We start from the raw sequence: 25220 nt of genomic DNA, 5'->3' as shown, positions 1-25220 counted from the left end.
GAGGGAGATTCTAACACGATGTCAAAGGCTTCGGTGAAGGTAGGCGGTCAAGAGTGTTGGTAAACAGAAAGATAGGAGGTGACAGAGCCAGACTTTGTGAACTTCAAAAGAGAAAGGGACTGTGTGGAATCTTCCCTTAAAATGAAGTGCTGTAATGCAATCAAGTATTTCCCAAGTAGTTCTATGTGATTGTAAACAGATCTGAGCCACAGGAATCCTCGTTACGGTAAAGGGGTAGCCAGACTTACATCACCCCATTGAGCTTCACAATAGCCCCAAAACCACTCGATAGAGAAATACTTTCCCCTTTCTTGTAAAAGAGCTCAGCTGAGAATATTGTAATGAACAGGCACAGAAACAGCAGTGAAGAGAGCTGGAATCTGACGCTGCCTCTGCCCCTGACTGTGTGACCTTGGATGTGTCACTTACCTGTCCTGGACATCACTTTCCCCACCTGTATTCATTCATTTATCTATTAATGCATATAACTTGCAATAGCTATTGAAGCTTAATATGTACTAGGCACAATCCTAGATGTTAAGGACCTAGCAGCAAGGAAAACACACCTAAAACCAAGGGGTCTACAGTTGACAGTCATCTCCAAGTTCTCCCTGTTCAATGATTCTAATTATCTACAGCAAGTGCATGTGTTGTAAGTAAAAGCACAACAAGTTCAAAGCATTGTAAGACACATGGCTCTTTTGGGACTCAGCTAGAAGCCTATATGGAATGAGACAACTGTTCCCAACTTGAAATCTCTGGACCCTAAAAGGGAGTCCATGAAATTACTAATAATAAACTTTCAAAAAACAGATTCTACCACTTTAAAAGAGCCAAATGGAAATTTTGCTCAATGCATTTATATCACCTCAGTAAAAATTCAGGGTTTCTGCCTGATGGGCACACATTCGAATGTCCACGTGTGCATGCCTCTGCCTTAAAAATGGGGAAAAGTACTATTATTGTGTGATAAATATAATTTAACCTCGCAAAGTTGCCAAGCAAATTGAAACCAGTGGGATTTTTTTTTTTTTTAATTTTAAAAGGCCCCTGAGTGGTGAAAACTTTGAGAACCCTCAACAGAGTGGGAAACCCTGGAATTAGAGTTTGAAGACATGGTTTATTCCAATCCAACCTCTGCCATTTCTTTACATGTCACCTTGGCCGTTGTTTCTCTGAGCTTCATCTGTAAGACTAGACTGAAAGCTTACCTTTTATGGAGTTGAGACGATTTAGTGAGGAATTTTAGAGTTTCCTGTTGTTTCACATTACATAATTAGAATAGTAACAACAGAACTGATGGACAAGCCTGAGACTCACCAAGTTCAAATTCCAGCTACTCACCATTGGGGGTGGGTGATGCTGGACAAACGATGTCATCTCAGTGCACCTCAGTTTCCTCAACTGTAAAATGGGTTATCTTGAGGATTACATGAGATTACGCATATATAACCTGACATGTTACAGAAATACCATAAACATTTATTCATTCTGTTTTTTGGAAGCCATTAAGTATTACACAAATTTTAAATGTTATCATTTTCACTTCTGTAGTCTTCATTTCCCTGAGATAAACACAAACCTCATTTCAAAACATGTCCTATACGTGATAGATGTTAAGGGCAAAGAAGAGTTAAAAGTGCTACAAAAATGTAAGACATACTATATTTTTATAATAATTATTATTATAGTATATTATTACTATACTTTACTGCTTCCATTACTTTGCTACATTACATTTTGCCTGAACCATGGAGAAAAAAATAAATATAACTTCTACGGAGCAATTCAACATTCAAACCAGTCAGCTAAGAAACCCCCCTATACTCCATTCCCCGCCTCCAGTGAGTCAGTCTCCAAGGAGAGAGGTGATTTTTCAATCTCCAGTCACATCTAATTGTGAAGTCAGTTATCACGAAGTCTAATCAATTAGCATTGCGTCTAATTAGCATGAAGCACCATTGTACCCTGCCTGCTTCCAAGTCCTTCTTTCCATACATATCCTGGCAGGGTTCAGAGAGGCCATGTAAGAGAGGAGGTTCAGCATTCCTCCATTATATCTGACAGATTCTTACCGTATCTGGATACAGCCCACTTGTCATTTGCAAAGATTCCCAAGAAGTGTCTTGTTGCATAGATTTATTCATCAATGTAGTTATAAGTGTCACCGCACACATTCGAATCACCTTATTACTTGGCAACTCTGCATGACCTACATGTCGACCATGAAAATTGTCTACACAGCAGACTCAGGAACAGATGAAATTAGTCCCATTAGAGAGCTCTAGCCCTGCATAAAAAAAGAAAAAGAAAAGAGGGGGCAAGAAAGGGTGATAAGACTAGGTAGTTTTACTCTAGGCAAGACCATGGAAAAGATCAAAAGGTAGGCAGTACTGGAAAAACTAGCTCTATATCTGTTACCTCCTCAACCCTACCCTCTGTTTTGCTGGTCTTTGTATGTGCTAATTGTTGAAAATTGCCTGTTTTTGATTAATGAATACTTATGAAGTCCCCTTAAGTGTTAGCGAATTTTTAAAAATCAATAACGTACCGCATCTCATGTGTTTTTTTCTCAAGGTAGCCATTTGAATTCTCGACACTGACCACATATTCGAATGACCCAGCAAGCTTTAAAAAATACTGATGCAGGGCCCCATCCCAGATCAATAATTAGTATCAGGTGGGAGTGGGCAGGCACCAGTGTTTTCTCACAAGTCCCCAAGTCATCCTATTGTGCAACCAGTGTTTTAAAAGCCGCTGTGATGTCCCCATTTTCCGGTAATTCCAACATATCCTGCCCTTCCCACAAGTCCTGAAGAACATAAAAGTGAGGGGAAAAAATTCTTTCCGATGGGTTAGAACAAGTTATTCCATCTCAGACTCTATCTTGCTGACAGGTGTGTTTCTGAGATAAAGAGACCATATCCTTCTGGAAGATATTGGAAAGGCCTTAGGGAGGGTACCTGGATTCTTCAAAATGACCCACTATACCCGTTAAAAAAAGCCAGGTTTGTAAATGCATTTTACACTTTGCCCATGTGGAAATAACCCACACAGCTCATCCTCAGATTGGAACATCTACGTCTGTGCCTCCATTTCTGGTCGGGGCAATTCTTTTATTAATTTTGAGTTTCTGCCTCTATGAGAATCATCAACAGACCTTTTTCTCCCCCAAATTACATAGTCCCTTATCATCCTTTCCAGAGTCTCCCAAAATGAAAACCACTGGAGTTTTCTGTTTGCTTGTTTTTTTTTCAACACAGTACTGCTGCTAATCTCAGCTGTTTAGCATTCACGTGCCCCTTGCCTGAATATACAATTGATAAGTATATTCTTGGCCAAAACAGTAAGCCCAAATTATGAAATAACCCTCCTCTGATTGGACTTTGGCACCCAGGAAGCCCAATCTGACAAAAATCCTAAGCAAAAACAAACAATAATTGTTCCCCAGCCCTTTGCAAATAAATGTCTTCCAGGAACCATCTGGCCATTCCACTTGGAGCTGCCTAGCTAGAGCAGATGTCTGCCAGCCGGAGGTTCGCCTTTGCAATATGCATTTTAGAAATAAGTCTCCTGAGAGCGGGGCCCACTCGCAGGTGAGTCGCTTTTCCCTTTGTCTCTGGAATTTCCCTGTAGGCTTCGCTATTTCAGAGTTTGCTTTAGTAGCAGAGCAGCAAAGCAGGTAAAACATTTTCACACACATTGAGACATAGAGCCCCAGAATCTAAACTTTGAAAAAGGGTGAGAAAAAGCCTGAGTGTGTCTTTCAGAGTCTTCTGAGGATACCTGCTGCTGTTTCCAGGGATTTCTTTTAAACGAGGTATTCAAGTGTGAAGGCTGAGATAGTCTTCAAATACTGGACTTAGGAAACAAAGTTGGTTTTTACTAGAGTATAATAAACCTGGGTATATCAGTATCTAAGGTCTGAGAAGTTTAAATTTAAGGCAATAAATCTTTCCCTCACTCTGCCTCAGTGTCTAACACTCTTAACTATTGGCTACATCCTCCTTTTGCCCCACATCAGGCAAAGGTTAAGCAATTTGCTTCTCCTCCGTGACATCCCAAGTTGTATCCAGAGGCACACATTTTGTCCTTAGGTTTAGGGTGGTATTTTCTTCCATTCGAGGAGAATCACCATGGTGCAGACCTGTCGGCCAGGCTTCCAGGAAAGACACTTTCTCTTCTTATGCTCTGATCCTAATTGGGAACATGAAGCCCACACCAAGCCCACACAGGAAATAAACCAACCAGACAAGATGTGCTCACTGACTGTCTACACTGTACCCAGAGTGGCTGGAGAACACACAGTCCTGTGTCATCTGGTACAGCATGATCTCATCCGGTGATGGTATTAAAATATTCTGGCCTTTGACAATAGAGCTGGGGGAAATTATCTACCCAAACACTGTCCCTCGGCCTGATGTGACTGTGGCCTGTATCCAATTTCCCTTCGGTCATTTGACTCTCGGTTTCACCAAATTCTGTTTTGGACGCTAATGCCCGTCTCAAGCACATTTTTGCCAGCCTCCCGGCTGCAGTGGAGGCTGCCATTCCGCCTGGACCCCAGCAGGCACGTGGTGTGCTCACAGGGTTGCATCTTCTAGGAGGGGGCACACAGAGACGCTCTACGGACCAGCCAGGGCTTGGGTGAAGTGCTTCCTCTTCCCACATTATTTAAGAAGCATTGTTCTGTTCAGAAAATATTTGCATTTACTGGGCATCGGGTACAAAGGGGATTTGGGAAGGCAGTTACTGAAAGTCCCTTTAGCCCTCTTGTACTTACCCTGACCCTTTCTTAAGTTAAAAAGTAATTTAAACAACCCACATTCCTGGATTGTGACTCCTGCTGATCAAAAAATGAGAGGCCATGAGGAAGGCTTCCGCTGCTTTGAAGTTTGGACCCCCTGGGTCCTGGCCAAGCTCATCTGTTTCAGGGAGGACCAGAAAGCCCCCTTGGCTGCCCCCCAGCTCTGAGCATCTGCACCTCTGGCTGGGATTTGGTTGCAATCACTCTCGCCGCCATGCCCTCGGGAGTTTGGTAGGGCTGTCCCGCTCCACTCTGTGCTCTGCCCTTTGATACAGGGTTGAGGTCAAGCAGTGTTCAGACCAGCCATGAAGCGAGACACACAGTTCAGCCAAAGAACTGAGGTTTGGAAATGATTTTAAGATACAGATTTGATCAGAATGAAGCATTCCTCTGGAACCAGCCTTCCCAAGCTCAGGTTGAGGTGCCAATACTTACTTACCAACCGTATAAATCTGGGCAACCTCTACGAACTGTTACTCAACATCTCTGTACCTTGGTTCCTTCATCTGTAAGATGGTGATTGTATTCATTTCCTAGTACCACAAACTGGGTGTCTTCAAAGAACGGACATTTATTGTCCCACAGTTCTGGAGGCTACAAGTCTGAAATCAAGGTGTCAGCAGGGCCATGCTCGCTCTGAAATTCTGGGGGGGATCCTTCCTAGTTTCTGGTGGTGGCCAGCAATCTTTCACATTCCTAGGCTTGCAGCTACATCATTCTGATCTCTGCCTCTGTTATCGCATGGCCATCCTCACATCCTCTCCTGTCTGTGCATGTCTGTCAGGCTCCAGATTTCCCTTTTTCAGAAGGACACCAGTCATACTGGATTAGGGTCCATCGTAATGAGCTCATTTTCACTTGATGACCTCTGTAAAGACCCTCTTTCCAAATAAAGTCACATACTGAGGGACAGGGTATAGAACTTCAGCATATCTTTTTGAGAGAACACAATTCAGCCCATAACAGTGACAACGATAGTCCCTACCTAATAAGGTTCGATGTGAACATTAAATCTTTATACATGTTATATACTTACAACATCTGTGCCTGGCACGCTGTAAGAATTCAATAAATGTGAAGTATTCCTTAAAATAATAACCTTGCTATTCCTTTCACTTTGATATGCTTTCTGGTTTAGGAGAGGAGGGGATGGAATTACAGCTAGCCTTCAGGGGAGAGAGCACATGGCCGCAGACATTGTTTCTTTTTTTTTTTTTCTTTTTTTTTTTTTTGCGGTACATGGGCCTCTCACTGTTGTGGCCTCTCCTGCTGCGGGGCACAGGAGCACAGGCTCCAGACGCGCAGGCTCAGCGGCCATGGCTCACGGGCCCAGCCGCTCCGCGGCATGTGGGATCTTCCCGGACCGGGGCACGAACCCGTATGCCCTGCATCCGCAGGCGGACTCTCAACCACTGCGCCACCAGGGAAGCCCGACATTGTTTCTTAAGCCATTGCTACAGTGAGCTATTGCAACTGCTGAACAATTGGGGATTTCCAACAATCACTTGTTTGCAAACACAAGCATGCCCATGAGACTAGGTCATGAGGGGACATCATCTCTTATGTCTCTCAAGGTAGAGTAGAAATGTGAAAAAACAAAAACAAACCCTGTACAAGTAGAATAACAGCTCATAATATAGGTTCCAGAGCCAGGCAGTTGGGTTTGAGTTTGAGGTCCACAATTTACTAGCTGTGTGACCCTAAGCAAATTCCTTAACTTCTCTAAACCTGTTCCTAGCACCTGCACAATAGGAATAAAAATGTGACCTGCTGTGAAATCCCCGAGATAATAAATGCAATGTGCTTAGCACAGTGACAGGCAAGCTGGCTGTGAGTATAGCTATTGTTAGTTTCTTCCTTTTCATTTGTAAATAACAAAATATTTACCTGGTTCAAGGGTCACAAAATATAACAAGTATACATTGAGAAGTCTTGATTTCCCTGCTCCTAGCTTTTCATGAGATTTGTGTTATATGTAAAGTACTTAGATCACTCCCCGTCTCCCACCTCACCCTTTCCCCACAGGGAATCACCTTGATTAATTTCCTGTGTCTTTCCAGCATGTCTTTATGTGGATTAAAGCATGGAGCTAACTATAATCTTACTCTTCCCCTTTCTTTCATAAAAGGTATCATATCATATATGCTATCTTGTACTTTGCTTTTCTTCTTTTTACTTTGCAATATACCCTTGAGACCTTTCTGTATCAGTAGAAAAGGAACTTCCTCCTTCTCCTCACAAATGATTAATTTTCCATTGTCTGGATATACAGTTCCGATAACCTCTTTTATTAACGAACATTTGAGTTGTTTCCAGTTTTGTATTATAAGCCATGTTGCAATGAATATCCTTATTCACATATCATTTTGCAAATGGATAATTGTACCTGAGGATTAATTCCGAGAAGTACTGGATCAAAAGGTATCGGCTTCAAGCTTTTGCTGAAATTGCCCCACAGTCCCGTGGGTGGGTTTTATTTTACACTTTAACCAGCAGAGTGTAAAAGTGCTTGTTTCTCCAAAGCTTTGCCAATGGGAGCTCTAGGCCAACAGCTTGATATTTGCCAACCTCATAGGTGAAAAATGGTATCTTTGAAGAGTTTCAATTTACCTTTCTCTTAATCAGGTTACACATCTTGTCATATGTTTAAAGGCTATATGTATTTTGGGGGGCTGTGAACTATCTATATTCTTTGCTCATTTTCCTATTGAGTCTCTTGTCTTTCACTTAGAGATTTCTATGATGACTTAGTATATTAGTCCTTTTTCTCTGGTATGAATTACAAGTGTCTTTCCCAGTTTGTCAATCATCTTTTGGCTGCATATGTGGGTGTTTATAGTTGTCACATTTATTTTATTCTTCATCTTTCTAATAGTTAAGGAATTCTAGACTGGGAGTTAGAAATCCAGAGAGTAGCTGAGTAGGTCACCTCTGGAGAGAAACTGCCTGGGTTTGAACCCCAGCTCTGCCACCAAGTAGCCGCTGTGTAACCCGAGAAAAATTACTCACCACTTCTGTGGCTTAGTTTCTCATCTTTCAAGAATGATAATACTGGTAGAAGATATCTCATAGCGCTGATGTAAAAAGTTAAATGAGATAATGAATATAAAAGTTTAGAAGAGATCCTGACATAAACTAAGCACTCAGAAATGCTAGAAATTATCGTTCAATTTATTTTAATCAAACTTAACCATCAGGAAAAATACCCAAACACTCATTAAAGTTGGGAATAACTATGCAATTGAAAATGTCCAGGGAATTCCCTGGCAGTGCAGTGGTTAGGACTCCATGCTTTCACTGCGGAGGGCATGGGGTTTGATCCCTGGCTGGGAAACGAAGATCCCACAAGCCACACTGTGTGGCCAAAAAAAAAAAAAAAAAAAAAAAACAGAATTGAAAATATCCAAAATGTCAGGTTTTTTTCTCCTTCTTTGGTTGTATCCATCTGTGTTTTTAATATCCATATTTAATATAAGTTAACAGGTATTTGTTTATGAATTATTATTGGCCAAGCATGGTCTTTTATTATTCACCCATTTAAAACAGGAAATATTTATTGTTTGCAACGTGGGCTGGACATTGCTTCGGGAGCTGTAGTGTAATACAGAGCATGTTATTACCAAGGGTCTCTGCCCTCAGTGAGCTTACAGACTAGTGAAGAATATCAACAAGTAAATGGCAATTGCAATTCAACCAACTTCTCTGAGTGAGGCCTGTGATGCTAAGGGCAACACGCTCCCCTGAGCCTAACCACTCACTTGTGCACTGGCTTCATCTGCTCCAGCCTCATCAAGGACTTTGCTCTTTTAATTCTGCCCCCTCTCCCGCATTATCAGTATCTCCCTTTGTACCAAATCATTCCCATCAGCTTGCAGACATGTTGTAATATTTCCTTTAAATGTTGGCTCAGTCCTCAGACTTACTCAACACACCCACTCACTTCCAGCCTCCTGGTGTGAAATATCGCTTGTATTCTGACATCTCTCCAACTTGTATCTATGATGCTGATCTCTTTCCTGAGCCCAGTGTCCAATTACTCAGTCAACATCTCTTCTTGAAAATGTAACAAGCATCCCAAACTTAACATGTCCAGAACATACCTATTGATTTCTCTGCCCATCCTCATCCAACCTGCACTACTACTCATCAAGTTACTCACGTAAAAACCTGGGAACCATACCTGACTCCTCTAGTCGTGTCATTGCCACATGCAGTGTAACCGCAGGTCCTGTCGGCCTTACCTCGAAAATATGTCCCAAATCTACCCACTTCTCCCTGTCTCCACTGTGACCATTTTAGCCCAAATCACTATCCTTTCTGCCCTGCATCCACTCTTGTCCACTCCCCAATAGTCAATTCTCCACCCAAAAACCAGAGAAAGCTTTGGAAAATGTAAATCTGAGTGTTAATGTTGCCCTCATATTCCTCTAAGGATTCCCATCAAGCTCCGAATCGAATCCAACTTCCTCACCACAGCCCACAAGGCATGAGCTGCTCCTGCCTGTTCCTCCAGATGCACCTCACTCTCCTTTGTGGTCACTCTGCTGTTTGCTGTGCCTCCAACATGCCACCTCAGGGCCTTTGCACTTACTTTCCCCTAGCTTACAACACTCTTCTCCCAGACCCTCGCATAGATTCTCTCTGATTTCATTCAGGTACCTAATCAAACAGCACCTCCCTGTTCTGGTCATTTTTTACTGTGTAACAAATCATTACAAAACAGTAGCTTAAAATAAGACCAATTATTTCTTTGGTTCTTGAAGCGGGGGGTTGGCTGGGCTCAGTTGGGCGGCTGTCATGGGTCTCTCACATGGATGCAGGCAGATGGTGGCTGTGGCTGAGGTCATCATGACAACTTCTTCACTCATGTCTGTCACCTGGGCTGGGAAGACCCGAACAGCTGGAGGACTAGAGCAATTGAGTCTCCCCAGGAATCTCTCGTGTGTGTGTGTGTGTGTGTGTGTATGTGTGTGTGTGTGTGTGTGTGTGTGCTCTCCACATGGTGAACTCAGGGTAGCTAGCTTCATATGTAGTGGTGAAAGGCTCCCAGAGCAAGTGTCTTTAGATAAACCAGCATGGGCTTCTCTAACCTAGCCTTAAAAGGCATGCAGGCTCTCTTCCACTGCATTCTACTCCTCAAAAGCATTAACAAAGACCCTACCAGCTTCAAAAGGGGGACGCATAGACCCCATCTTGGATGAGCCTAATTTCAAAGAATTTGTGAACACGTTTGTAAAGCACCGCACCTACCCTGAGAGGGTCCTCTCACCATGCTCTATAAGAAACCCCCAGCCCTGTGGGGCTCCAGCGCAGCGCTATGGTACTTTTTGTCCTCTTACCCTGGTTTATTTCCCTTCACAGCTCACATGTCTTAACTGATATTGCATGTTGCATTTTCTAGTATACTCTTTTATTGTATCTGACCCACTGGAACACAGGCTCCATGATGGTCAGGATGTCGTCTTGTGGCCCCAGTTACCAGAACAATTCGTGACATAGAGCAGACCCTCCATAAATGTTACTGAATGTTGGCTCATTGGAAGCACATGAGAGAAGCCCTTGACTAAGACTTGGGAAACCAGAAAAGTGCTGAAATTTTAGAGTGTTGGCCACTGCTGTTATATTATCTCTTCACCTTGATGAATTGCAGGACCTAAACAAACTGGCAGATCCATGGGTTAAGGATGCGGTCCTAATTAGCTTATATTTCTCCACTCAAAGGAGCCACATTGTCTCATTTATTGACAAAAAGATTTCTTCCTACAGCAGGTGTTTTCCTGCCTGGGCCCACCACAAAGCGTCCTGGGGTGTGAACTGCTCCTGAGGTTTTCTTTTTCTAAAGTTGGAAACCTCTCTTCATGGCAGGGAGATGGGACCAGGTGTACATCAATGGCTCTTCATTCAATGCATTTCTGGCCCAGAGTTAGACGTCCTGCCATGTTGATGTACTTCACTTTGATCGAAGAAATGACTTTCAAGCTGAGACTGAAACACTTGGAAATAGGCTTTACTTGATAAACACATTTCATCTACGAATCCAGAAAGTGCTTTACAAATACTTCTCCGCTCAGCCTAATAGCTCAGCAGGGTGAGATGCAGGTGGTAAGCGTTGTACACACACAGTCTTTGAGCTACAAAAGATTGTCTGTCTAGTGAGTCAAAGGGGCTGGGGAGGGGGTACTGGGCTCGGAAGGAGCTATCCAAGATCACTCATCCTCTTCCTTAATATTTAGGGAATGCATTCATTTCAATAACATATTCCCCTTGCATAATCTATTATTTCCTCTTAATAATTCCCTCAAGTCCTGCCTTTATTTTGCCTCTAAATATCCAGGTACCTGGTGCAGTGAAGGCAAAACATCCAGGTGTTCCCACAATTTTCAATTTATTTTTGCCTAATTTGACAACACTTTGATGAGCCTAATTTCAAAGAATCTGTGAACACGTTTGTAAAGCACCACAAATATATATCCAGGCAAGAGCCAGATTGTCCAGTTGCTGTGCTTTACCTGGAGCTGCTATATTTTAAAAATGTATTCTTAAATAAAAATATAAATACGTTCTTTAAAAATATATTCTGCTATATTTTAAATATATTCTTATTAATTTAATGCATCTCCAAATGTTTACAAATCATCAGACTATTACATCCAGCAATTATTGAAGAAGCCATGACCCTTTAGATTATTTCAGAGGATTTGAGTTGGTTAAGGGGGGAAAGGCAGCACAGGAGAGAGAGCAAAATTGCAGTGAACTAGGAGTGGAGAGACATAGATTCTAAATCCAGTTTTGCTACTAACTGTCCAACTTTGAATAATTAGCATAATTCTCTGTTTTTCATTTCCCACCTATAAAGTACAACACCTACAAAATTTACCCTCAGTGGTAGAATAAAGGTTTAATGAGAAAATGAGCTTTGGAAATTGTCTAGGAAAACTAGTAGAAAACATAGGTATTGCTTAATCGAAAAACTTTTTGAGTGTTATGGGCTGAATTGTGTCCCTCCAAAAGTTAAATGTTGAAATTCCAAACCCCAGACTTCAGAATGTGACTGTATTGGGGGTCATTAGGGCAGGCCCTAATCCAATACAACTGGTGTCTTTGAAAGAAGAGTAACTTTGAACACAGATATGTACTGAGGAAAGACCAAATGAAGACGCGGGAAGAAGATTGTCATCTGCAAGTCAAGAAGAGAGGCCTCAGAAGGGACCAACCCCACTGACACCTTGATCACAGACTTCTAGCCTTCAGAATTGTGTGAAAATAAAATTCTGTTGTTTAAGCCTGTGATACCTTGTTACGGCAGTCCTAGCAAATGAAAAAATACACTGAGCCTGATATCTAGCGGGGTGTAAGTCCCGCTCTGAGGGCAAAAGGTGGGATCTGTGCAGACGTTCCCACAGGACCAGGTTGGATCATTCAGGAAATGAATCTAAATCACAAACTAGGAGGGCAATAAATGATCAAAGGCGAAGTTCTGGTGTTCTATTCTAAGTGCAAGGTGTGAGTCAAATATGTAAAAAAAAAAAAAAAAAGGAGTCCTGAAGTTAGAAGGAAGGGAATTAGTGTGCACATTGTTAATATGGGGCTATTATTAATGTGACGGATGTTAGAGAAGCATCTACAGGCAATGCCAGTATCATTGGAGCAGGGTCCTGGTCACTGATGTGTGAGACAGATGAACAGCCTTTCTGATCGGCCCCCTTCACTGACTGGGCTCTAGGCTTGCCCACCAAAGGAGTGTAACTCACTCTGCAGTATTTGCAGTGCGTTTTACCTTCCATACATGATCCCCCAGTCTGTACTGTACTCTCTGAACTAGTTATTCATTGAAGGTGGTCTCAATGGCAGGTGAGAAAGATTAAGGTGTCATACCACAGGTCTATTTAGGGTGTAGTTTCTAGAACCAATCTCTTTGGGGGAGATGCTGAAACAAAATGCTAACATGATCTTCTAAGTAAGTGATAAATACAAAAAGGATAGACATGAACAGATAATCCAGTTGACGGCAGCAGGCCTAATACTGGAAAAACTAGTTCCACAGATTGCAAAGATCCATAGGGACACTAATAGGCAAAGCCTAGAGTAATTCCTAAAACCAATGATAAAGCAGCTCAGTGACTCAGGTCAGTGGCGACCTCAAGCTTGAGTTATGTGATGAAATGGCTACACCCATACTTGAATTCCACCCCTTCAGATTTCAGGGATACCCACCAGATGGTGCCAAGAAGTTTTCCTCAACATTGTGTGAACACGAGAAACACCTGGCATACTTTTTAAAAACATTGATGCCTGAAGCCCATCCTCAGAAAACTTGATTTAATTAGTGTGGAATGGGGAATCACAATTTAACAGTTCCTATTTTTACTCTCTAAGGATTATGATATGCAATCAGTAGTGAGACCTCCAGCTATAGGTCATAAAAGTGCATCTGCCATTTCCTCCTGATGAGGCCGGTCAGTTCCAGATGAGGATTTAGTCTGATGGAAAAGTTCTAGCAGCAAATTTCTCAGCCATGTGGTTTCAGATAGATACTAATACTCAAACCTCCATGAAATCAGTTTCTTCAAGGAGTTTTGGCAGCTTGTCTAATACGTTTTTAACCTGCACTTTTAGAAGACTGAAGGCTCATCAAGCCTCCTGATTTTCTGAATGATGTAAGCAAGGGTCAGGCTTACAGAAATGGTATCTCCAGTCATTAGGGTTGCCTAATGACAAGCAAGTCTTGCAAAAATATGATATGAGTGGTCCACCAGGAGATGATAACCTAGAGAAATACAGACCTAGGTCTGTCCTAGACCACACGGTCAAGAACTTTCTTCCTCTTCATGCACTTAGTTTTTCATTTATTCATTCATAAAGCATCTACTGAGCACCTACTATGTTCCAGACACTTGATATGTAAGCTGAGCAAGATTGAAAATTTCCTTAACTCACTGATATTTTTATCTAGAACATAAGCTCTGTTAGTTTGGGGATCACGGTTTCTGTCTTATTTTGTTTTGTTGTTTTGCATACCATTGTATCCTCCAAGTCTAGCAAATAATAGACAATAAATATTTGATGAGTGAATAAATGAGTGAATAAATAAATTAAATTAAACATGTCATTGCGAAGGCACTTATGATATAGGGAAGAACAAGACGTTATAAGAATATGTACATAGAAAAGTAAATTACATGAGGGGTTAGGGAAGGTTTTCTGGGAAAAAAAAAATATGTTGAAGATGAGATCAGTGTGGTGAATAGGAAACAGTAGGTTTAAAGGCCTGAGGCTGTGAGAAAATGTAGCTTATCTTGGGCATTTCAAGTTCAGCGTGGCTGGGGGAAAAGTGAAGGTGAAGAATTAGGAAGAAGATGGGCCATGTAGAGCACACTAGACCATGTGTGTTAGTTTCCTGTAGCAGCTGTAACAAATTACCACATATTAGTGGCTTAAACAACACAGATTTATTATCTTACAGTTGTGTAGGTCAGGCATCTGAAATGGGTCTCACTGGCCTAAAATCAAGGCTCCAGCAGGGCTACAGTCCTTTCTGGAGGCTCTAGGGGAGAATCTATTTCTCTGCCTCTTCCAGCTTCTAGAGGCTGCCTGCACTCCTTGGTGAAACTCCTTCTGTCTTCAGAGCCAGCAGCAGTGGATGGAGTCCCTTTTCATGCTTTGAATTTCTCCTGCCACTTCTGTCTGCACATCTCTCTGAACCACTTTTCTGCTTTTAAGAGCTCGCATAATTGGAATGGGCTCATCCAGGTAAAATACGGAATAATTTCCTCTTAATCACATGCTCAGAGTCTCTTTTGCCATGTGAAGTAACATATTCACAGATTCTGGGGATTAAGACACAGATGTTTTGGGGGGTCATTACTCTGCCTACCATATCATGTTAGAAAGTTTGGACTTTATCCTCAGAACAGAGAGAAGCTACTGAAGAGTTTCAGTAGGGGAATGAATGATAAGCTTTGCATTTTTAAAAGATCACTCTGGGTGATTTAGGGAAACAGGATTAGAAAAAAATGACTGTCATCTAGGAGAGATTAAATGTTAGTGTAGACCAGAGAAGTGTCTGGAAGAGATGAAGGATGGAAGGATTTGAGAGTCATTTATGACTGTAAAGAACAGGTTTTAGTGGTTGATTCGATATGGGGGATGAGCTTCGATAAGACAAGTACCACCCTAGTCTGGTTAGGGTGACTGCATAAATGGAGACACTGTTTACCAAGACAATAAATACAGGAGGAGAAGCCTTGAGAGAAGAGGGAAAAGAATGGATTTGTCTGGGGATACATTAAATTCATGAGCCATGAAGACATTTAAATGCAGATGTCCCACTGGGAGTTATATCCAAGGGTTTAAAATTCAGAAGAGATGTCTGGACTGCAGACTTATCTCTGGGTGTCATTAACTTATACATGGAAACCAAAGCCCTGGGAAAAGTGTAGAAAGAAAAAGAAAAGAGATCCAAGGACAGGAGCTTGAGGAAAAACAGCATTTCTGAGACTGTCAAAGGAGAAGGAGCCTGAACAGGAGAGTAGGAGAACGGGATGGAGGGGAAAGAAGCAATAAAAGGGTCTAATGTCATTCAGTCCAAGGGACGAGAATATTTTAAAGAGCGAGAGTGGTCAACCGTATTGACAGCTGTGAAGCAGTTGGTAAGATAAGAACTGAGGGAAACCACGGAGCCGGCCACTTGAAGTCATTGTTGACTTTGGCAAGAGCGATGACCTTGGGTCAGGAGGGTTGAGCTGTAATTGGAAGGTAAGGAACAAGAAACCAGGGTGCAAACTACTTTTTTCCAGAAAGTTGGCCTAAAAAAAGATGAGAGAATTTTGGAGGTAGCTAAAAGGAGGAGATGAGACTTGTTTTTATTTTGGAAGAGAGAGAAACAGAAATATGTTTATAGCAATTCCTCTGGGTGTCATTGTGAAGGGTGGGAGGGAGGTGGGGTAGCTTGAAGGAAATGTAAAGTTCAGGAAGAGTATTCTGTTTGTTCATTCCTTTGTTTATGTTTAATGTCAAAGACTTGAACACATTGTATTACAAATGGAAAGGAGCTGGTTGTAAGGGAGAGGTTTAAATCGAGGAGAATCTTGGTTATCAAGAGTTCAAAGAGATGCTAGGATCTAGAGCTTTAGGGGAGGGATTGGTCTTACCATCTCTCTGAAATAAGAGGCTGCACCATAAAAAGGATAGGTGCCAATTCGGGAAAGTGAGGCAGGAAGTTGATAAGATTCTTGTTTCATGGCTTCTGTTTTTGGATTTCTTTCTGTCACTGAATAAGATAGTAATCCAAGGTGGTGCTGCAACCAGAAGAGATCCAAATGGTGAACCAAGAGAGATAGAACAGTTCAAAGCCAGAAAAGCACAGCTGGGGGTGGGAGGGAAGGTCAGAAGTGCCAAAAAATGTACATTGAAATTCAGAAAGATGAGGAATAAGTCCAGACACGGAGTGTGATGCGGGAAGTTCAGCACATACAGAATGTAGGGACAGGAGAGCTTGATTTATGAGGCGCTTACCACAGGAACGGCTGGGTGCGCTGGCTTAAATTTGCAAGAAAACCCAGCAACTTGAGGCTTTGCCAGACTCTCTGGGGGGTACAAAGCGAAACAAGGCTTCTAGCTTCAATGAATCTGTACACTAGTTGGAAATATAAGACTAATCAGTGAAGAACACATAGCCGGACGACTTGCTAGTTTTCTTCATCACCATCATGATTATTGTTGTTGTTAGGGCGAAGGTTAAATTACAATGCAGTACAAGAATTAAACAAAAGGTTGAGTTGAAAATGCAAAACAGCATGTGATCAAGTGTCAAATACGAGATGGAATAAAAGGATAAGTACTGTGGTTCAGAAGGGGGAAAGGAGTAAATAAAGTTAAACGGGTTTGTGAAGACTCTTTAGAAAGAAGCACACATGATGGTCATTATAAGCTGATGTGTTTTATTGCCTTAGTTATGACTCGGAGCCCGTGGAAAGCAGTGGCACGCCATTGCCCACAGACTGCAGGATGAGCTCCTGGGGCAGTTGGTCCAAATGTGACCCTTGCCTCAAACAAATGGTAAGCATTTGTTGCCATTCCCCACTGATGTCCCCAAGTGGAAACTGTACTGCCAGCATCTCCAGGAAAATGACTATGAGGCAGGGAGGCCCCCAGCTGAGTTCCAAACCCGGAAGGAAAGGGAAATACCTAAATGGATGAGGCTAACCTTGCTGGGAAAGCTGAGTGTTGCACAGTGACTAAACGAGTATCGGGAGGAACCATATTCTATAGAAGAGCCCGCCAACCCCACCATGTGAGTTGTTCCTTCAAGTGACATCGGGCTTCCATCTTAAAACCTTCGACTCAGCTGGGTTTGGAGGGCTGCAGTGGTGTGGATGCAGTTTTAGATCAGAATCCCTTTTTGGCCTTAGAAACGCTAACATTTCCAGATGTTCCTGGGCAGTTTCGCTCAAGGAGCATTGAAGTCTTTGGACAATTTAACGGGCAAAAGTGCGTGGACTCTGTAGGAGACAGACGTCAGTGCGTGCCCACGGAGATCTGCGAAGACCCTGAGGATGACTGTAAAGATGACTTTCGATGCGGTACAGGTAATTCTCCCGTTGCCTAGTGTGGGTTTCGATGTGCCCTCATGAGCGAAAAGAAAAGAAATGTGCTTCCAGACGCTCATGCTTCCAAGCATGAAAAGGGCTGAAAAAAGGGCCATCTATATAGTCTATACAAAAAATTCAAAATATAGGTGTGCTCCCTCCCCTCTATCATTAAAGTACGTTTGATAACTTAAGAAAAAAAGAGAGAATTTGGCCTGAGAGACACGGTGTCTTTCTGTCTTTCCTGATTTTGATTGCAGGCATATGCATAAAGAGGCGACTTCTGTGTAATGGTGACAATGACTGCGGAGACTTTTCAGATGAGGATGAATGTGAAAATGGTCCTCGTCCTCCCTGCCGCGACAAAGTGGTGGAAGAGTCGGAGCTGGCACGGACAGCAGGCTACGGGTCTGTACCCCCACGTGGTAGAGGGTTTGAGCTGGTACAAAGAGTAGCCTTTGAGTCTGTATGCTGTTTGAATTACATTTGAGCTTCAAAGAAGGTAAATGCTCAATCAGTGTCTCAAGATAATTCGGACAAACTGCCTGGCCTCAGTAGGCATCTGTAGAGTAGACTAGACCATCAGGATGATAGGTGATTACTTCCGAGTCCAGTTAAGAGATGAGAAACCTTGTTTATCAACCTCTGGAAGTCCATAGCAATATTGAAATGACATGTTAACATTTGACATTGAATTGCCAGTAGTAGGTCTGGCAATTCGATTCAAATATTTGAAGAGCCAGGAAGCCTGTCTTCTGTTGGAATTTCTCCTGGATATATACCTGGGTAGAAATTCTCTCTCGTAGGAGGTGCCAGCGTTCTGGAGTTTACCCAAGAGGAAAAGGACAGAGGAAGCTGTTCTAATGCCAGGTGGGTTTGGTGTTGAGACTCTGGTTCTCATCAAAGAACTGAAGTTTCACTTGTTTCCCATACAAACTATAGGCATTCCAGCAGGGTCAGCTCGGATGAGATGTCTTAGACAGTTTAGAACTTAGAGTTATACAGAATAGAGACCATTGCAGAGATCTGTGCTCTCAGAGTTGGAAAATAACATAGGCCTGAGGTTCTGTACTGTTCTATTTCATTTAGTTAGAGAACATTCCACAGCAAAGTTTCCATTAGTCGTTCTGATCTGTTTCCAGTAAAGGTACTTTGGGTGGATTGGTTGGCAAATTGTCCCCAGCAGAGACACAGGTGTTCCCCCAGCCAGTGGTACATTGACAGCGATGGCACATGGCGGTGTTTCATGGCCTGTAATGCAATGTGTCTCTTCATCCTCATAAACCCCAGTGCCTTGTTCGTAATAGACACTCAGTTAATACCGGTGGGTTGATAAATATGTGAGTTAATTAATTAATTAATTTAAATCAATGCTTCTAAAATACTGTCAATTGCATCAGGTAAGACTGAAACTGGGTCCCTGGAAAGAAATTCAAGCTCAGGACTGGAGTCCTGGGAATGGGACTGAGGAGAGGAAAGAAGATGGGGGTGATGGTAAGATCAAGGCCTGATAGGGACTAAGGCAGTGGTTCTCAACCAGAATGGATTTTCCTCTTGGGGGACATTTGGTCATGTCTAGAAGTTGTCAGTGGCCACCACTGTGGGATATGGAAGTGGGGAGCTTTCCGGGGCGGGTGAGGGAAAACTACTGACATCCAGTGGGTAGAGACCCTGGATGATGCTACAATGCGCAGGACAGCAACATGTCAGGAATGCTGAGGTTGAGACGAACCCTACACTGAGGAACTGGGCAGTTCCTCAGACAGGACCTGTGTATCAGGTTTGGCTGAAAACAGAGATGTCTCCTCTCTCTAAGGCAGATGAAACATCCACTTGTTTAATCACCGTAGGAAAAAAATGTCAGGATACCAAGAGTCAGACCCCAGATAAAACATTTCATATATCCTTTATCCCTTCATAAAATCTTATCCTAGCAGAGTCCAAATATAACCCACAGTGCCTTTGCCCAGAGCCTAAAAGTAGGAATCTCGAATCAGATGGGATGGTCTTGAGCCCTCCACTCAGCAGGGCCTCTTCATAGTTGGCAGAAATGGAATGGGGGTTGTCCGAAACCTTATAGCCACAGCGTGTTCCAAGGAGTCCTGACTCTTCTTGCAGCTTTCTTCAGGGAGAGACTGTGAGTCCAGGGTGAAAACCCATGACTACTTTACTTGCTTTATTTGGGATCCAAGAAATGGTTTTCTCTCTAATCTAAACAAACAGGCTTGAAGCAGGGCATTACCTGTGTTACGTATGTCTCCTTCTATGCAAATTTACATCTGATTTTATAGGAAAAGGATACAGAAACCATAGCCCTCTTGGCTGAAAAACAATCATTTGTAATCTATAGGTTTCCTTCGTTCGGGGAAAAGAAAATTTTGTTCTATCGCGTTTGCCAGGAGGTTTCATAATGAGGCACACACGAGAGTGGCCAGGACTCCTTAAATACCTGCCTTAGCACTGTCAGGGCTGGTGATGAAGGACGTCACGGGGCTGAACCTTCAGGACTAAGTGAGAAGGTGGGGACACAGCTGCGTGGAAAGGTTGGCTGAGAGGTGGAAAATGAGGTAGGCTCTGATAGAATCGGCCCACCAATGGTTTTGATTAAGTTCCCCATTACCATGAGCAGTCACCTATAGCTAACTTAGTCTTTATAACCTATTGTTCTCTGACAGCTTTCATGTGCATAATACTTTGAATTTTTCAAAATCTTTTTACACATTCCCTCTCTTGGCTTTTCATAAAAATCCTGTGGAGCTGGTTAGGGGTGGTATTACAGTCACCTTATAGATCAGAACTGAGTGAAATAAATAAGGCTATTTGACACATTAGTTGCTAGCAGAACTAAAATCCAAGTTTCCCTGACTGATAGAAACTACGTTTTTTTTACCCTGCCACCTAACCCTCTCTTTCTCCCCACAGGCCCATCAGCACCGACATCACTCCCCCTACATCACTACAAAGCCCACAGGTCAACTCCCTGACTTCAAAGCAAAACTAACCTTAGAAGATGAAACTCCTTAAGTAGCTATTTATTACCCAAGTATTTGAATTAAGAGCATAGAAGAGTAGTATAAATCAGTAATTAAGATTTAAGAAGAGGTTTCAAAATAACATGTTTTGTTATAGTTATGGTATTCTTCAATACCATTGATATTACATAGTTATTTACTATACATTTTCATTATGCTTATATGGGGCTATAGGACTACACCGAAATAGAAGTAATAGCAGTAAACATCCTAATCACAGCAACATGCTTCTAAACTGTCCAGTCTGGAAAACCTCAACAAGTTTTATCAGAAGTAGTATACAGTCAGATTCTTTTACACATGAAAGTCACAAGTACTCATAGTAATACATTTATACTTGTTTTCATTTGAAGGACTCTCATTTAAATTCTCATGCCAGGAGAATTCACCTGTATCACACGTATTTCAGCCTCTTGTCTTGTAGGAATCTGAGATTCTCCACAGGTGTTCTGGGAAATCCCCAACCCATCTTGCATTCATTGAAAAAAACATAAATCCAAACCAGCTGTAAATGATGTGCTATACACAAGGAATTCCTTTTGTGTGTGATCTAAGCATCACACCACTTCTGTGGAGGGAGCCTGCTCTTCAGTTCACCTGGTAAATTGGAACTGCCTACGGGTCTAGGTGCAGGTGTGAAAACAGGCATCTCTAAGTGCTGCCAAAGAACACATGCTTTTTATTTCCCAGGCGATGACATTCCATCCATGAGAAGTTTTCATGTTTCTTGGCAGAAAAAAATATTGGCTCATTCTACAGTAGACTGGCTGTCTCTGTAGTAGTGGAACCAAGTCAGAAGTTTTGAAACATTTCTTCCTTAGTTGTACTTTAGACTGTGGGTCAGCTTCACTGTAACTTTCCAGATGGATCTAGCCTACTGGGCAATTTGCTGTTCTGTGAAACAAAAACCTTCAAGCTGGGGTATGTATAGCACGGGGTACAAAATGACTTTCCAAGGGGGAAATAGGTGAGTTTTATGATAATAGTTTCCTAAAGTAAGTCAAGCCTTGTAAGTCAAGTGGTCTCCAATTCTTTTTACCAACAGCATTGAATGATGTCCTAATCAATTGTCAGGTAATGGACCATAAAAATAACTTTTAATGACAGACTAGTCATTGGGGGGGGGCATAAAACTCAGAAGATCAAAGAATTGAGTGACATTGCTGCGACAAAATTCTTTCTATTCTTATCTACTTATTTATGTGAGTAAAATTTCTCATCATTTACCTCTATAAAAATGGAAAGTAGAAATAAAATTGGTACTCAGCCCTATCTTTTTCTAGCATTAAGTAATATTCATCCATGGGTACAATAGCTAATCAGTTAATTAAAAAGGAAGCCCCATTCATTTCATTGAGAGATGATCCAATAAAATTTTACTTAGATTTATTGACTATTTTTAAATTTTAATATACCTAAATATACTACTAATAATGGTAATTCAAATCCAGAAGAATTTTTTAAATACTTAGACCTTATGGTCAAAGGATATTTAATGTTTTAAAATTTTCAATTAATACCTTTTTCATACAGGAAAGTGTGAAAAAGTGATCAGCTAAAACTTCCAAGCATAAAACTACATTACATTAGGTTAAAATTCTGGAGCAGAAATGGAATAGAAATATGGATTCAAGCATAAAAGGGGGATAAGGGCATATGGGATATCTCCCTATCGTCCACTCATCTTGCCGTGAATCTAAAACTGCTCTAAGAAATAAGGTCTATTTTTAAAAGAAGAAAGAATCAAAAGGAATACCATAAAACATCCAACTGTTAAAGAAGTATAAACATTGTAGTCACTTGATACCCATCATCACTATAGAATTTATATTCCATTGGATTTATTTTTAAAAGAGGCAAAATAATTATATTTTAAAGCATAAATATTTACAGCTTGCTGAGGAGTTATATCCTTTGCAACTACTAAACTTAAGAGGGAACATTTTAGATGTCCAACTAAAACTGTTCAAGGAGGCATAGTTTATCAACATTTTTTATAGATTAGACAAGCAGAAAAATCTGAAGACTCCTACCCAAAAACATGCCATATACATTTACACTTGCAGAATTTTGTACCCTCGTTCCTCCTGCCATTCAGGCCCCATCCTTCAAAACCCAAATCAAATCCTACTCCTTCCAAAACCCTTTTTATGACCCTGCCATGGGGACCTCTTCCTCTTGGGAACTTTGTACATCACTTACCTGTACTACTCATTTGGCACATGTATATTCATCCTTGGGCTATTGTTTGAAATTGGCAATTACATCCAACCCCTTGCCTTAAATATAATTTTAATGAGATCCAGGACTGTATTAACTGTCTTAATATTACCCACTGTTTATTACAAACACTACACTACCCGTAGACATAGTACTCTTAAGAATTCATCACCATTATAAGCAAAGATTAATGTCCTTATTCACCAAACACAAAGAGGTGCAGGGTCTCCGTTAATGAGATATATGGAAGACAAGTTCGCTACAAAATAAAGAAAATGTACTTGAGGTCTTGTTTAAGAAACCAACACAGATCATGTGTTTCCAGTATTCTATGTCTTTGTATTGCAACCTTAGTAGTATTTTTTAAGCTATTTATTGCTCACATGTCTGTAGATGCAGGGATGGGTGAAAAATTGAAGCCAAAATTTTAATCTCCCATCCAGGATAAGATATTTAAGAAAGTAAACTAGATACATAGTGTTTCTTTTTTCCTCTCTTTTTTATTCGAGAGACTAGGTCTAATTTTTGGCCCTTTATTAGAAATTAGGGCCATAGCATTTCTCATGAAAAGTATTTTTGGGGGAGCAAAAAAGTGAGAAGGAGTTAATTCTAACTATACAGTCAGCCTTGAGAAAGGTATTCCTGAATCAGTTCCTTAACTTGCCTTTCATTCAAGTTGAGGTATAATGTTCATTTTCTGTGTAGATTCAAAGTTTATTAAGAATGTGCTGTTTATATAAAGATGTTTTTTAACTAACCAACTGGCAATAGGATACTCGTCCACTTATTTTCCTTGCATTAGCAATGGGTTTGCAGTAAGCCATCCACACCCTTTGACAAATTGCTCTTGAAACCAACAACCGGCTTTGTAATCCAGCTCATTGGAGTTAGGGATGTGGTCCAGAGCAATGGAAGACTTTATGCTTTTGTGCCAAGCTAAGTTATAGATGTGAGGAGCAAACCTCCATTTGGCCTCCCTGCCCTGGGGCCATTTATTCCAGGTACAGTCTAGACAGCAATGACTATTTCGCCAATTGGTGCTTCACAAAGAATGAACTGCTTCTTTTGAATACATTGGTTTTTGGCCTACGAATCAAAGTAAATACTTTTTAGGCTAAACAATATTCCTATTTCTGAATTAAAGCTTGCCAAATAAAAATATTTTGCTGGGGGGCTTCCCTGGTGGCGCGGTGGTTGAGAGTCTGCCTGCCAATGCAGGGGACACGGGTTCGAGCCCTGGTCTGGGAAGATCCCACATGCCGCGGAGCAACTAGGCCCGTGAGCCACAACTACTGAGCCTGCGCGTCTGGAGCCTGTGCTCCGCAACGAGAGGCCGCGACAGTGAGAGGTCCACGCACCACGATGAAGAGTGGCCCCTGCTCGCCGCAACTTGAGAAAGCCCTCGCACAGAAACGAAGACCCAACACAGCCAAAAAAAATAATAAAATTAATTAATTAATTAAAAAAATTTAAAAAAATATTTTGCTGGGAGAAAAAAGTAGAACTTTTTAGAATGCCTTGCTGGATGATGACATTTTAGTGTTCCTCTTGTAAGTATAATAGGAGTAAAATAAGCCTGGAGGGACCAAGGTTCTTGACAGTCAATGAGACAGCTGGAGGGAATGGTTTAAGTTTAAAGAGAATGGAGAGAGAAAGAGCCCTAACGTTGATTCACAGATTAAAAATTACATGCATAAGTTTACTGCCCCCCTGAGATGCTCTGTTCTCAAATAATTTAAAGCGGTGGTATTACAGCATTGGCTTTTAGTTCACCAAGGGACGCTAGCTAAGGGTTACATCAGTGGAGTTCCACTCTTGAAGCCAGATGGACCCTTGCTTCCTACTTAACTGCATTTCTTTCATTGTGCTCAACGCTGCCCTAGTTGCCTAGAAGAGTTTATAAGACCTTCTTAATATGTACTTCCCGCCCAGGACACAGAGCAGAGGTGACCAGGCTCTTGCTTCTATTCCTGATTATATCCCATCATCACATGGGTGATGGGACTTGAGCTGAAGCTCTCTTCCCCCAGTGGCCGAGGGCTGCCTTGCATTAGCTCCTGCTGTCTCCACGCCTGATGTTACTCTGTTCACTCTCAGGATCAACGTCTTAGGGATGGATCCCCTCAGCACCCCTTTCAACAACGAGTACTACAACGGACTCTGTGATCGAGTTTGGGATGGCAACACCTTGACGTACTACCGCAGACCCTGGAACGTGGCTTCCCTGGCCTATGAAGTAAGTATCCTCAGAAGAAAACACATTGTTCAGCTTTAGCTGAAAAATTGTTTCCATAAGTTTCCTACTAAAAAATATGAAAAAGTCAGTAGAATGAAAATTTAATGTGAACGTAAGATTGACTTAAAGAAGAGGAGATGTAGCTTGGGTCTCTTTAAAAAATATGCAATAGTCTACAATCAATCTTCAGTAACATGCACCCAGTGATAGAGTTTTGGGAAATACTTAAACTCTGTAAAAAGAATCATCTAAGGTTCTGATGAAACTAAAAATTAAATTAGTGCCGATTTAAGGACTGTGTGCACTGCTTCCTTGCTGTTGAGGCTCGCTTTTCGCTA

At 41.7% G+C, this 25220-nt stretch overlaps 1 protein-coding gene across 2 annotated transcripts in view; it reads left to right on the top strand.

Annotated features, from left to right (window-relative positions):
• The first annotated feature begins 3489 nt into the window (after window positions 1-3489).
• The window catches only part of C9 (complement C9), a 66658-nt gene continuing 44927 nt past the window's right edge, over window positions 3490-25220 (top strand). Inside the window, exons 1-5 of one of the 2 annotated variants that reach the window (XM_024126049.1) lie at window positions 3490-3596; window positions 16759-16864; window positions 17250-17394; window positions 17655-17802; window positions 24744-24882. In XM_024126049.1, the coding sequence (XP_023981817.1) occupies window positions 3520-3596; window positions 16759-16864; window positions 17250-17394; window positions 17655-17802; window positions 24744-24882 (615 nt within the window). In that variant the 5' untranslated portion in view covers window positions 3490-3519. The remainder of the gene's footprint in view (window positions 3597-16758; window positions 16865-17249; window positions 17395-17654; window positions 17803-24743; window positions 24883-25220) is intronic. The other variant, XM_007107781.4, reaches the window with a different exon arrangement.

Source organism: Physeter macrocephalus, chromosome 8 (genome assembly GCF_002837175.3).
Source record: "Physeter macrocephalus isolate SW-GA chromosome 8, ASM283717v5, whole genome shotgun sequence".
Classification (NCBI taxonomy): Eukaryota; Metazoa; Chordata; class Mammalia; order Artiodactyla; family Physeteridae; genus Physeter; species Physeter macrocephalus.
Note: the sequence above shows the minus strand (reverse complement) of the source record. Positions and strands in the feature narration are given on the sequence as shown.